General features: G+C 34.9%; 1 protein-coding gene across 1 annotated transcript in view; it reads right to left on the bottom strand.

Moving 5' to 3' along the window:
* Window positions 1-1,217: 1,217 nt before the first annotated feature.
* Window positions 1,218-14,219, bottom strand: part of LOC144957351 (scavenger receptor cysteine-rich domain-containing protein DMBT1-like) — a 39,321-nt gene continuing 26,319 nt past the window's right edge. Inside the window, exons 12-18 of the mRNA XM_078888526.1 lie at window positions 14,120-14,210; window positions 13,350-13,468; window positions 11,938-12,126; window positions 11,141-11,231; window positions 9,652-9,782; window positions 4,702-4,884; window positions 1,218-3,124 (exon numbers count right to left, since the gene is read on the bottom strand). Coding sequence (XP_078744652.1) covers window positions 3,024-3,124; window positions 4,702-4,884; window positions 9,652-9,782; window positions 11,141-11,231; window positions 11,938-12,126; window positions 13,350-13,468; window positions 14,120-14,210 — 905 coding nt within the window. The 3' untranslated portion in view covers window positions 1,218-3,023. The remainder of the gene's footprint in view (window positions 3,125-4,701; window positions 4,885-9,651; window positions 9,783-11,140; window positions 11,232-11,937; window positions 12,127-13,349; window positions 13,469-14,119; window positions 14,211-14,219) is intronic.

Raw genomic sequence — 14,219 nt, 5'->3', positions numbered from 1 at the left:
TAACAATAATAATAATAATAAAAATAATAATAATAACAACAACAATAATTATAATAATAACAACAACAATAATTATAATAATAACAATAACAATAATAATCAAAACAACAATAACAATAATAACAATGATAATCATAATAATAACAAGAATAATAATAATAATACTTCTATAACATCTTTCCGATTCCCTACATGCACAGAGGTAGCTATTATAAAAATAAAATACTATAAATGGAGTTAGATTAATCGGTGGGTAAATGAACATACCAGAAAGCACCAAAAATATTGTATGTGATATAATGAATATGTTTTATATCGTGTGTTCATCAGGCTTCTACGGCGCTTGTAACACATTTAGGTCATATCAGCGCCAGTATAAAGGGAAAACAATGGAGAGTAAAGACATTCTAGATGTACAATTAAAAGGACTCGAGGAAAAAGTAAGACATAGGAGAAAAGATTCAAATAAGGAGGAGATGTAGATTCCAAGAGCACAGTATCAGTATTTGAGATTACCTAAATGTTTCACCCATACACCAGCACAAGATCTCACTAATCGGAATACACTCAAATGTTTACAAATCAAATGTTAAAAATAAAATTTTAAAAATAACTAAGTAACAGAGAGATGATTAACAAGGAAAAAAATATCATCTTCCAAAACAATAACTATACATTCAACTGTTTGTATCCCAGCCAAGGACTCCGGCCAGGGTCAGGACAAAACCAAGTAATCTCATTCCAAGACAAAGACAGAAAGCAATTGGAAAACCGATACAGAGGGATAGAAGACAAGACACAGCAAGTACCTCCCTCATCCTGTCCGCTATGGGAGATCGGGAACCCCACCCAAATATTTTGTGTTTTGTGTTTTAAAGGGTTTTACGGCGCTTGCAACACATTAAGGTCATATCAGCGCCAGTAAAATGGAAGAAAATGGGATGGTAAAAAGTTCTAGAATTACAATTAAAGCACAACAGAAAAGGTAAGACAAAGGGGAATTGGTTCAAATAGGGAACAGATGTAGATTCCAAGAGCACACTGTCAAAGTACTTAGTCCTTATACCTAAAAGTCTCATCCAGACACAAGCACAGGTCCCAACTAAGACCAAATATTTTATATTGAACATTACATATTATAACACGATATATCGTACCGCCAACTGGAGTACCTTTGCCTCACGGGGGAATTTGGAGCAGGTTGGATATTCTCAGCCTTTTTTTTTTTCAAATATTGTACCTCTTTAGTCAGAGTTACCCTTGTTGACGGTGATATTTAAACTCCTCTTCGTGTGCAAACTTGCCTACTACTTCGAAATATTCGTAGAATTACGAAATTTTGGCTCCCATTTCAGAAGTTCATGAGCAACTCCATATCATTAAAACTTCATGAAAATGAAAGTTGATGCCAAACCACAGAATTCTAAGGATTTTTGGTCATTTATTTAATCCTTGTGAGTGTAAATTGTTCATGATTAAAGTTGATTATAGTAGCTACAATTTCCATCTCCGAGAAACTACAATTTTTAAAATTTTCAAGTTGGCATGTATGCAGTGACCTTTCACCTCAAAATGGGGTGATGTGTGTCCTTAAGGTTTAGTTGGTAAAAAAAAAAAAGTAATATACAGCCATAAATAAGAGATCTGTGCCAACATCTATTTTTATTTTGTTTGTTTTTGTTGTTGATATTATTAATAAGAAAAAGATATAAATAAATTCTAAAGCAGCTAAAAAGTAAAATGTCCTATATCTGATTATTTTACCATTAAACTCACTTGATACCATTTGATTCACCACGACATAATAGCACGATGAGGTAATGGGCCACATATATAAAATTAAAGTCCTTCATAGCCATTCGGCCCATGGAGTGGGAGTTTATCCCGGTTTAAATAGGGTGAAACCAGTAGACCACATAGCCGCACAGTTCTGTATTGTTCCCATCTGAAACCTTTCCATTGTTACCTTTTCATTTGTAGTTTCACAATCCCAGACTACAGGCACCCCCCCCCCCCCCCCCCCCCCCCCCCCCCAACCCCCAACGCACCCCACTGTCATTCTGGATAATTTTCTTCATAGACCTCATTCCAATATGAAACACCAGATAGACACACTGGGTCACAACCACAACTTTCAGGAAGATAAATTTTAAGATATATGTGACCCGCTTTCTCTAAACGTTATGTCGGGATGAATAAGACCAGTAAAAGAAAAGTCAATTTACAATAAAAATGTTACGAAATACGAAGTTTGGCTCTTTTACAGTGTTTTCTTCTTCTAGGTTCCATGCCTGGTCCAGGCTCCGGATACTGCATGAATTATCTCTCTCCATTCCTCCCTGTCTCTTGCTTTTTCAAACAGCTCTTGGATTGTTAGGTTGGTGAAGTCCTTCAGTTGGTCTATGAGTGTTTTTCTTTGTCTCCCCCGGGCGCGTTTACCAGGTATTTTTCCACAACTTGCCAGGTATTCATTCTTATCTTTCCTTACTATGTGTCCGAAAAAGGATAGTTGTCGATCCGCTATTAAGGGCATTAGTTTCCTTTGTTGGTGTGTTTGTTTTAGCACTTCTTCGTTCGTTTTGTGTGCAGTATACGATATTCTCTGCATCCTTTTCAAACAGTGTAAAAGGTTGTAATTAGTCTTTGAAAATGAAGAATAGAATTTAAACCAAAGTTTCCATGATGATAAAATAACAAACCAAAGTTATATACTGTATCCATGGTGATAAAATAATAAACAAAAGTTTTATACTGTATCCATGGCGATAAAATAATAAACCAAAGTTTTATACTGTATCTATGGTGATAAAATCAATGTCCTACACTGATACCATCAATGCATACTACCATCTTGAGATGGTCAGTTTTATGTTTGCAGAAAATGGTAGCATGGTTAAACAGTTGGCTTGGCTTGGATCTTCCATAAAAAGAAACGAACACAATAATATATGAAAGATAAAACTAGAGTGAAAGGATGAATCTTCTCGAGACATTAGCATTGTAGTTGAAGCCTGTTGAAAGACTTAGTAGGCACAAGCTGTGACGAGGGTGAGTAGGGCTGACACAAAGGTGATGATGAGGCTGAGACTGGCGGCTTTCTGGTCTGGGCTGTTGTTTCCTGGGCCTGGGAAGAGATGAAAGAAATAAAACAATGCAAATGATGATGATGGTGACAATAATAATAATAATGATAATAGTAATAATAATAATAATAATAATAATAATAATAATAATAATAATAATAATAATAATAATAAGATGATTAATATTATTATTATTATTATTATTATTATTATTATTATTATTATTATTATTATTATTATTATTATTATTATTATTGCTATTATTGCTATTATTGCTATTATTATTATATCATCATCATCATCATCATCATCATCATCATCATCATCATCATCATCATCATCATCATCATTATATTATTATTATTATTATTATTATTATTATTATTATTATTATTATTATTATTATTATTATTATTATTATCATTATTATCTAACTGAACAATCATTTTTTCTTATTTTTTCTCCATTTCCAATCCAAAATTACAGATTACTTTATTGAAAATATCAAATTAAGAAATCGGAAAGCCTCTGTGGTGTAATGGTAGCACGTCTAACTGGTAATCAGAAGGTCTAAGGTTCGAATCCCAGTCTAGGTCTTTCTTGCGTAGTCTGGCACCTTTCATACACACGATCAGATTGTTTTATTTCCCTTCCCATTCAACGCCTCATGTTCAGCAGCGCCTTAGCCTCAACAGTGACATTCTAACATTATGGCCTACTAAAGCAAGAAAAAAAATTAAATTTGTGCGGCTATGTGGTCTAGTGGTATGACACTCGCTTTCGGATCGGAAGGTCCTGGGTTTGAGCCTCGCACTCAGCGCATAGTTGCGTCATTGGAAAAGGCTCTTTACACACATTCTCTCACTGTACTCAGGTGTAAAATGAGTACCTGGCCGTCAACAGCGTTGTCTTTGTCCACAAGTTGTAATATCGCCTAACAGGCGTCATGTCCCGTCCTACATGTTAAATGTTGCTGTTGACCAGGGACCCCTTGTAAAGCACTTTGAGCACATTTAGTGGATATTGCGCTATATAAAGCTCAATTTAAATAATTAAAAAAAAAAACAAAAACAATAAAAATACAAATAAAACAAGTAACCGCTTGAGTTTTTATATTTCACAATATCTACTAGATGTATTCAAAGTGATCTCCAAGGTGATCATGCCTATTAGGTCCTATTATTTATTGTTATCGACATGTACCTTTTTTTACACCTCAATTCGGTGAGAGAATGTGAGTAAAGTAGAGCCTTTTCCAAGAGCTCAAGGTTGAACCGCTCACCACAGGATTCAAACTAGGGACCTATCAGTCCAAAAGCAAGTGTCATAACACGAGACTAAAAATATATAAAATAAAAAATAAAATTCCCTTTATTCATCCCATAGGGGAAATTTGTCTCTAGGGTCTATTCCAAGGGAAGACTGGAATCACCCAGGCGTCAGCTGCCTGCTGTGCAGCGCCGCAAATTGAGATAGGGCGAGGTGACTTGCTCAAGGTCAAACAGCGCAGCGGTGGGTGATCAAACTCGTTACCTTTCGGGTATGAAGCAAAGACCGTACCGCTGAGTCACGCTGCCCCCTCGAAAGCCAGATAGAAATGAAAATGGACTCGACTCACCTCTCGTCACCGTTGGATCGGTTGGAGATACAACTGGTGTATAGTACTTAATACTAAATCCCTGACCACCTGTGTCACCATCTGACCTGAACAGGATTGTCAGGTAGCGCCCAGTACTTTCAAATTCAACTGTTTTTGTCCAGGTGCATAGACGTTGAGTGGCAGATGATGAACCAATGTGACCTGGTAACAAATATAAATAAATGAATAGAAAGTAAGTATCTTCTTCATATCATATTATTATTATAAGTAAGTAGTAAGCCTCGCAGTCTGAATGACGCTTGCTGAGTATTGGGTGATTCAGTAACAGATTTTTAAAAACCTTTATGAGTGTAGCTGCTCTCTCCATCCATGTTGTTAATTGTTTCCATTGGTCGAGTTTCGAGGCTATCAAGATCTTGTGACTTTAGTACAGAAGGCACTGCAGTTTTTCGTAGTTCTTCAGAGATTAATTCGGCCTCATCTGAATCTAGAAATTTCTTATATGTGGAGAGATCCTGGTTCAGGGAAGTTACTACTGATGGTGGTGGTCTCGCTACATAGTTGTTGCCATGAAGGAAATATTCTGTCATTGCAATTTGAGCTGGGATGTTATCTTCTCGATGTAAGATGTGACCAAATAGCTTCCATCGCTATTCTTTTACTATTGTACTCAGGCGTTGGACCCTGGTTCTTTCATAGAGATCAGTATTTTTAATTGTCTCTGGCCAATAAATTCCGATTACGCAACGTATTTGTTTGTGGTGGCACTATCATAAGCGACCTTGAACTGAAAATAGCAGGCCCTACCTGGGAGGCTACCAAGAAGATAGCCAAGGACAGAAGAAGATGGCGGACACTCGTAGAGGTCCTGATGCTCCACGGCTATGTGATCTAGTGGTATGACACTCGCTTTCAGATCGCATAGGTCCTGGGTTTGAGCCTCATTCGCGCATAGTTGAGTCCTTTGAAAAGACTCTTTACTCACATTCTCTCACTGTACTCAGGTGTAAAATAAGTACCTGGTCATTAACAACGTTGTCTCTGTCGGAAAAAATAGTAATATTGCCTAACAGGCTCCATGTCCCGTCCAAAATGTTCAGTGTTGCTGTTGGCCAGGGACCCCCTGTAAAGCGCTTTGAGCATGTTTAGTGGATATTGCTCTATATAAAAGCTTTATTAATTTTTTTTTTCCACAAGGAGTGAAGAGGATTAAGTCAAGCCATAAGCGACGACAAGTCTCACAACCCATCATATCAGCTAAAAAGTATTAACATTGTGCATAGTATTGAAATAAATAACAATGTGAAATTGAATGTAGCTTCAATTTAATATACGAAAACAGATAAAATGGACGTTTCAGGTTTCCCCTTTAACATCAAAATTGCATGAATGACACACTACAGGCGAATGAGATAATGTGGTAGTGGCGTTGTTAAGAAGCTTACATTCAATTTCACATTGTTATTTATTTCTTCGAGCTTCGAGCAGCACCATTTACATTGCTTAGTATTGAAGGAATTTACATTCTATAAAAATAAAATAGTAGTCCTTCAGAGCCATGAGACTCATAGAGTCAGAGTTTATCCCCGTTTCTATAGCATGAACCAGACAATAGCAGTTGCTTGCTATTCTCTGGATAGAACGCTAATCTATCAAAAAGTACTTTCTGCCAAATCTAGCAGACCCAGCTATCCACTCACTGTGATCGGTCTCGGTCCTTTTGATTGTGAAGCGAGAGCTCTACCAACTGAGCTAATGGGATCCCCGAAGTATTTAAGCAATATACATATATATCCTTTCTTTAAAAAATATAGCATTGTGGAGAACATTGTGCTTATTTGAGTCAATAAAAAAATTGATACAGCGCACAACTCTACTGAAAGATTTGAAAATTAGAAATGTATTTTTTACAGATAGATAAACAGATAACTTGATTTCCTTTTATAATTTAAAGTCAGTTTGAAAGTTCGTTGAGTCAAACAGATAATATCATAAAATACGTACCAACGACACTTGGCTCTCAAAATCAACTAATTTTGACACTGTGAAAAGTTGTCAATTTGCGTCATCTATTTATGACATCAAGTATTATTATTACTTCCGTTGTGTTGTTGATTTAGCGGTGATCAGTTTTGTTATGTAGTAGTATGTTCTAATTGCGTGTATGTATGTGTGTACGTATGTGTGTGTATGTGTGTGTGTGTTGTGTGTGTTGTGTGTGTTGTGTGTGTTGTGTGTGTTGTGTGTGTTGTGTGTGTTGTGTGTGTATGTGTTGGCATTTTTTCAGCAAATCGTAGCATTCATAGTGATATTATTCACTTGACCACATGAAGGTGTTTCAGTCGCCATTTTGATTCTTTTTTTACTATTAGGGTTAGCTCGAGAGGTTAGTCATAAGTGTTATTAAAGGTGCTAGGGTGTCTGTTTTTCCATAAGTTAAGTAAAGGGGAGACATTCCGAAAGCTCCAACATCCCCAGTATTCTTTAAATTTATATTTTCACCGTTGATATTTTGTCAGGCATTTATTTATTCAGTTTGTCATTATATAGAAGTATTTTTTAAACTCTAGAACAAACCTTGATAGATTTGTGAAAGTTTAAAATTTCCTAATTTGACCATTGTTTTGATTTTCGGCCGCCATTGTGATTTGTTAAGTATTGAAAGGTAGTGCAAAGCAGTCCGAGAGTTGTTTTTTTTTTTTCTATTAGGGTTAGCTCGAGAGGTTAGTCATAAGTGTTATTAGAGGTGTAAGGGTGTTTGTTTTTCCATAAGTTAAGTAAAGGGGAGACATTCCGAAAGCTCCTACATCCCCAGTATTCTTTAAATTTGTATTTTCTTTGTATCTTTTGTCAGGCGTTTATTTATTCAATTTGTCATCATTGTTTCTATTAGGGTTAGCTCTATATCGGAGGTATATTATTTTTTTTCTATTAGGGTTAGTCATAAGTCTTAGTCAAGATGCTAGGATGTTTGTTTTTCCATAAGTAAAGTAAAGGGGGGACATTCCGAAAGCTCCTACATCCCCAGTATAATGTATTCACTTAATGTAAATGTTGCTGCACGAAGCTCGAAGAAATAAATAATCATGTGAAATTGAATGTAAGCTTCAATTTAATTACAAAAACAGATCAAATGAACGTTTTGGGTTTCCCCTTTATCAACCAAACAGGATGAATGGAACACCAAAGATGAATGAGATAATGCGGTGGTGGCGTAGTTAAGATGAATAAACAAAACATTGGTTGGCAGGAAATTAGTATGCTCCTTTGTAAGGAAGCATGAATTAAAACAGAATGCTAGATATTTCTAAAAAGATGTGCAATTAATTAAGTGAAAAGAGGGGAGGCGGGGAGGAACTGTGTAATGCAGTTTAGAAAGTGAAATATAAAAACACGTAGAATGTTGTTGGAAGATAAATACAATGGAATTGAAAATCCTTTCTTAAATATAGTCTAGCCTTGTGGAGAACATTGTGCCATTTGAGTCAATTTTAAAAAATATACGGCGCACAACTCTACTGAAAGATTTGAAAATTAGAAATGTATTTTTTTACAGATAGATAAACAGATAATTTGATTTCCTTTTATAATTTAAAGTCAGTGGAGGTGCATAAAAATGGTGCCAAATGCCACCAAACATTTTCACCAGAGTACTGTACTGTAAGGTAAGTTCTCGATCCCAGGATCGTCTTTCAACTCTGCTCACGTCTGCTACTTCAGGTTTATTTTCGCAGTTGATTTTATTACCACAACCTGTTTTCATACACGGACAACTATATGTTGCTGTGTCACGGGTCAGAGGCTATAGCGGCTTACACTTCATGTTGGGCCACACATAAAAATCAACAGAGGATGTACCAAGTTACACAGACAACGTTGTTTACCAATCTACCCTCATTAAATAATGGTGGGTATGATATCGAATGGAAATAGTTCATTCCCCGCGAAATTGCGGGCTTTTTACTAGTATATATATATATATATATATATATAATATATATATATATATATATATATATATATATATATATATATATATATATATATATATATATATATATATATATATATATTATATATATATATATATATATATATATATATATATATATATATATATATATATATATATATATATATATATATATATCTTCTTTTGTTTTTTGTTTTGTTTTTTTTTTTTTTAATTTTTATTTTTTTTTTTTGTTTTTTTATTTTTTTTTTTATTTTGACGTATGAACACTCAAATACAATCCTACTGTTTTGAGAATATTAGTCACATATTTACAATAGGCCTATCACTCATTTTATAATACTAAAGTTTTGCAATCACCTAGCCAACATGCACAAGTGCAGGTCAGAATACAATTAACCAGTAGATTTTTGTCCAATCAAAACATGGAATTTGTGACACACCCTCACACGTGCTCGGACAAACATGGTTGTTTATTAACAGTAACATGAAATCGACCTCTCTCTGATATTGTTGTTTTTATACTACCAAATGGGTGACAAGTTATCATACGATTTTCTCGATCAGATTATGAGCGTTTAAATTTACACATAGATGTCTGTGTTAGTTCTATTGATCAAGAGCTTTAAATTATAGCGCATGCGCAATATCCACTGAACATGCTCAAAGCGCTTTACAAGGGGACCCTGACCAACATTAACATATATCACGCAGGATGGGACATGACACCTGTTAGGCAATATTACAAAATTTTTTTCGGACAGAAACAACGCTGTTAACAGTCAGGTACTCATTTTTACACCTGAGTACGGTGAGAGAATGTGAGTAAAGAGCCTTTTCCAAAGACTCAACTATGCGCCGAGCGAGACTCAAACCCAGGACCTTCCCATATTGGAGCGACAAGCTATGATGATAAATTTGGGTTATCAGACCTACAATTAAGTGCACATCGACCGAGATACAAATCTCCATTAGCTATCTCGATTCAAACTCACCATCAAAAATCCTCACATAGTCAGAGACGCAGAAATTGTTTTTGTTACTCGATTCCATCTGAAGGGAGGTAACTTCCACTTTGACTGTTTTATCTGGATCAGCTTTGATTTGCCAGCGGCAGTCAGAATTCCTGAAATAAATGTAAAATATAATAAACAAAAATTAATATAACAGCTTCGAAAAAGAACAAAATACCAAACATGAAAAATTTTGGGCTCAAAATCCTTCTTCAGCCATCAACAAAGAAACAATGAAACCGTAAATGCATTACTAAAAGAACCAAATTGACAACATAGAAATATTCTGTTTTTTTCAGTAATGTATTAATGTAATCATTGTTTTGTTTTTTTGTTTTTTTTTTATTCGCTGAAGAAGGGTTTTGATCCAGAAACGTTCCGTATTAGGTATTTTGTTCTTTTTTTTAAAATACAGGATGTTTTTTTTATATTACAAACGATAAAGAATTGAAAAAGCTGATAGAAACATCTAGTTGTCTTTGCATAATTTTCCATTATTATTCAAGTTTTCTTGTGGTAAAACTTTCAGGAAGATGCTATAAGCCTTACAATACAGTCGGGCTTTTAGATAAAAGGAAGAAATTTGACTCAAGTAATAGCTTGATGCAAAAAATGGAAGAAAAACAAAAAAAGGTGATAATACAATTTTTTCTGACAGAGACAACACTGCTAACAGCCAAGTACTCATTTTACACCTGAGTATGGTGAGAGAATGTGTGTAAAGAGCTTTTTCCAAGGTCTCAACTGTGCGCTGAGCGAGGCTCAAACCCAGGACCTTCCGATCCAAAAGCGAGTGTCACACCATTAGACCATATAGCCGTACACGAACTAAGAACAAAAACGTGAAAAAAAAAACAAAACATTAAAGAGCTAGAAAAATTGATTGAAGTCAACTAGATGTGACTTGCAAAGTTTTCTAAGTGACATCAACGCAGAAAATGAATGAAAACACTTTCTTGAAATTTTTTGAACAGCTTGGAATCACTGGATGAAGGAATTACTAGATAAAAGCTGGATTTATAGAACATCAGGCTGTTGTTCTATAAAGTAAAGAAGACAACTATTTTTTTCCTTTAACTTTAACTCTCTCATAGATTAAAAATAGAGGGTTGTTTGAAACAATAATATTTACATGTTGTACTTAGGCAAGTTTCAATATCATAGTGATGATGATGATGATGATGATGATGATGATGATGATGATGATGATGATGATGATGATGATGATGATGATGATGATGATGATGATGATGATGATGATGATGATGATGATGATAATGATGATGATGATGATGATGATGATGATGATGATGATGATGATGATGATGATGATGATGATGATGATCATGATGATGATGATGATGATGATGATCATGATGATGATGATGATGATGATGATGATGATGATGATGATGATGATGATGATGATGATGATGATGATGATGATAAATAATAATCATAATCAACTCACGGATCATATGAGGCAGGAAAACCAGGAGATGTCAAGTTCTGTGGTTCTTCCGTTGAGTTCAAGTACACAATTTTCCCCCTACAGCTGTTGACTGCCAAGGAAAAGGAACATTATGTTACCAATGGCTTCATAACAGTATCATGTTGGCGGTGAACCTAATGCCCAAAATTGGATTTTAAACTGAACTTTAAACATCTGGCTTAACAATAAATACGTCCATTGAGGAGAGTGCTTTCGTTTTGTTTATTGTTTGTTTGATTTTGTTCTGTTTTTTTTTTGTTTTTTTGTAAAAATTTTTTTTACTCTGTCATTTTGCCTTTAAACTAAATTGTCTTAATCTAAACTTATTCCATAATAACACGATGTGTTTTATCATAATGTCTGTAGATGCTAAATCATTCCATAATAAGACGATGTGTTTTATCAAAATGTAGATGCTAAAATTAATTTTTATGGTCAAGTCTATATGTTTTACACAAATAATAAATGATGATTCTTAAAGTTACGATTACTAAAATGTCATATCATTTCTAGTAATAAAATTAAATTAATACAACAGCTTAAAAAAAGAACAGAAAATACCAGACGATTTGGGCCCTTCTTCAGCGTATAACAAAAAAAAACCAATAAAAACATAAATTATTTATTTAAAACCAGATAGACAGCAGAGCAATATAAGCCCGAAACATTCAAGTCTACTCTAAATAACATCATAATAGTCTATGAAGAAGATTTTGAACTATATAAAGGCTCAAGTTATTAAAATCATTTCTGGGGGGGTTTTTTTTGGATCTTACCTGTTGCCAAGTCAGGTGATGGACTGGCTCTGGTGTAGTATTCAAGTTTGAATCCCTTTCCAGCATGATTGTAATCACTCTTGAAGTGAATCAACATGGACTGACCGAAGCTTCTAAACTTCTTTCCCGTTGTCAAGGAATTTAAGTCTCCACAGACACTCGCCAAAGGAGACTTGTCCCCATCATCATCTGAGAAATGTAAAAGTTATGCAAGTAAGTAGGCTGTTGTTTTTGTTTGCTTTTTAAGGGTTTTACGGCGCTTGCAACACATTACGGTCATATCATAGCCAGTAAAAAGGAAGAAAATGGGACAGTAGAAAGTTATAGAATTACAATTAAAGTACATCCAAGAAAAGGTAAGACAAAGGGGAAATGGTTCAAATAGGAAACAGAGGTAGATTCCAAGAGCACACTATCAATGTACTTAGTTTGAGATCAACTTAAATGTATCATTCAGACACAAGCACAGGTCCCCACTAAGAGGAATACACTCAAATGTTTACAAATCATAATACATGATATGTTAACAAAACATAGTACAGTGCAAACAGAGAGATGATTTATAAGGAAAAAATATCATCTCCCAAACCTAACTATACATTTGACTGTTCCCTCTCAGGCCAGGATATCCGGCCAGGACCAGAACAAAACCAAGTAATCTCATTCCAAAACAAAGACAGAAAGCAAGTTGGAAAACAGGTATAGAGGGATAGAAGACGCAGAAAGTACATTCCTGCCCACTATGGGAGATCAGGAACCCCACCTAGTGACAACAAAATGAAAAACAACAACAATAAAAACAACACTTACAACACAACACAGACCTGCCTGGTACCAACATTTTTTTTATAGAATTACGAATTTTTGACTACAGCTACAGAGCTGTATTCGCCTCTTTGACTCAATAAATCTTTTTGAAAAGGAAACTTTAGTTCCTTAAATCCTATATTCAGGATTTTGAAGCATTTATGGATCATGTTGATGGCAAATTATTGATTTGTATAGCTATTTATAGTGACTCTTCATTTTTTCCATTGGAAACTGGAAAAGAAAATGGGAAAGTAAAATTATTTGCCTTCAGAGTCGCCAACATATGGAACAGTTTACCAAAATCTGTTGTCACTGCTAATTCCATAAATAAGTTTAAAATCCGTCTTGATAAGTTCTGGTCAGATCAAAAAATGTTATATGACAACTTCAAAGCCAAAATTTCAGAAACTGGAAGTGAGGCAGAAATGAAGCCAAAGATGATTGAGTCCTGTGGACCTGTATCGGAAATCTACTATAAGTAAGAAAGAAACTAGACATTTTTAAAATTTTAAGTAGGCAACCCTGATAACAACAGATTGAGGAGTGTTACAGAATGGTGCAAGTCTATCCCATTTAAAATTAAAACTGCCGACACGTCTTACCACCATAAATGTCCAATGAGTCCCTAAAACACAGAGCACTCTCCTCCACCTGAAGCTCCAGGATTTCAACCTCTATGTTGTCATTGTCGGACTCGAGCATCCAGTTACAATTAGAATTTCTGTAGATTAAAGACATACAGGTTAATAAAAGTTCATATTTCTAATTCTTTCATTTCTAAATCCACTTTTCAGAATCAGATTAACCCCGATAAGTTTTTAAGGTTTTACGGCGCTTGCAACACATTTAGGTCATATCAGCACCAGTAAAAAGGAAGAAAATGGGATAGTTAAAATTTCTAGAATTACAATTAAAGCACCTAATGAAAGGTAAGACAAAGGGGAATTGGTTCAAATAGGAAACAGATGTAGATTCCAAGATTACATATCAATGTATTTAGTTTGAGATCACCTAAATGTCTCACCAAGACACAAGGTAAGGTCCCCATTAAGATGGATAACACTCAAATGTTTACAAATCATATATAAAATATAAATAAAACATAATACATTGATAACAGAGAGATGATTTACAATGAAAAAAATATCTCTCAAAACTAACTATGCAGTTGACCGTTTCCCAGGGTCTTCGGCCAGGGCCAAGACAAAACCAAGTCTCGTTTCAAGACAAAGGCAGAAAACAATAAATAGAAAACAGATATATGGGGATAGAAGACACAGAAGAACCTCTCCCACTAAAAGAGGTCAGGAACCCCAGCCAGTCATCCCAACATCACAATGTTTTGAGACGTCGAGTCACACATAGAACTTACACAGGGTAATTGTTTGGGTAGTTCAAAGACGTGAGTTGTTTCCGTTCAGATGTTGCCTCCAAATGGACGGTGTTCCACCTGCATTTCATGTCTGCAATGG

This window comes from Berghia stephanieae, chromosome 11 (genome assembly GCF_034508935.2).
Source record: "Berghia stephanieae isolate SIO BIC M18660-M18661 chromosome 11, UCSD_Bste_1.3, whole genome shotgun sequence".
NCBI classification, from domain to species: domain Eukaryota; kingdom Metazoa; phylum Mollusca; class Gastropoda; order Nudibranchia; family Aeolidiidae; genus Berghia; species Berghia stephanieae.
Note: the sequence above shows the minus strand (reverse complement) of the source record. Positions and strands in the feature narration are given on the sequence as shown.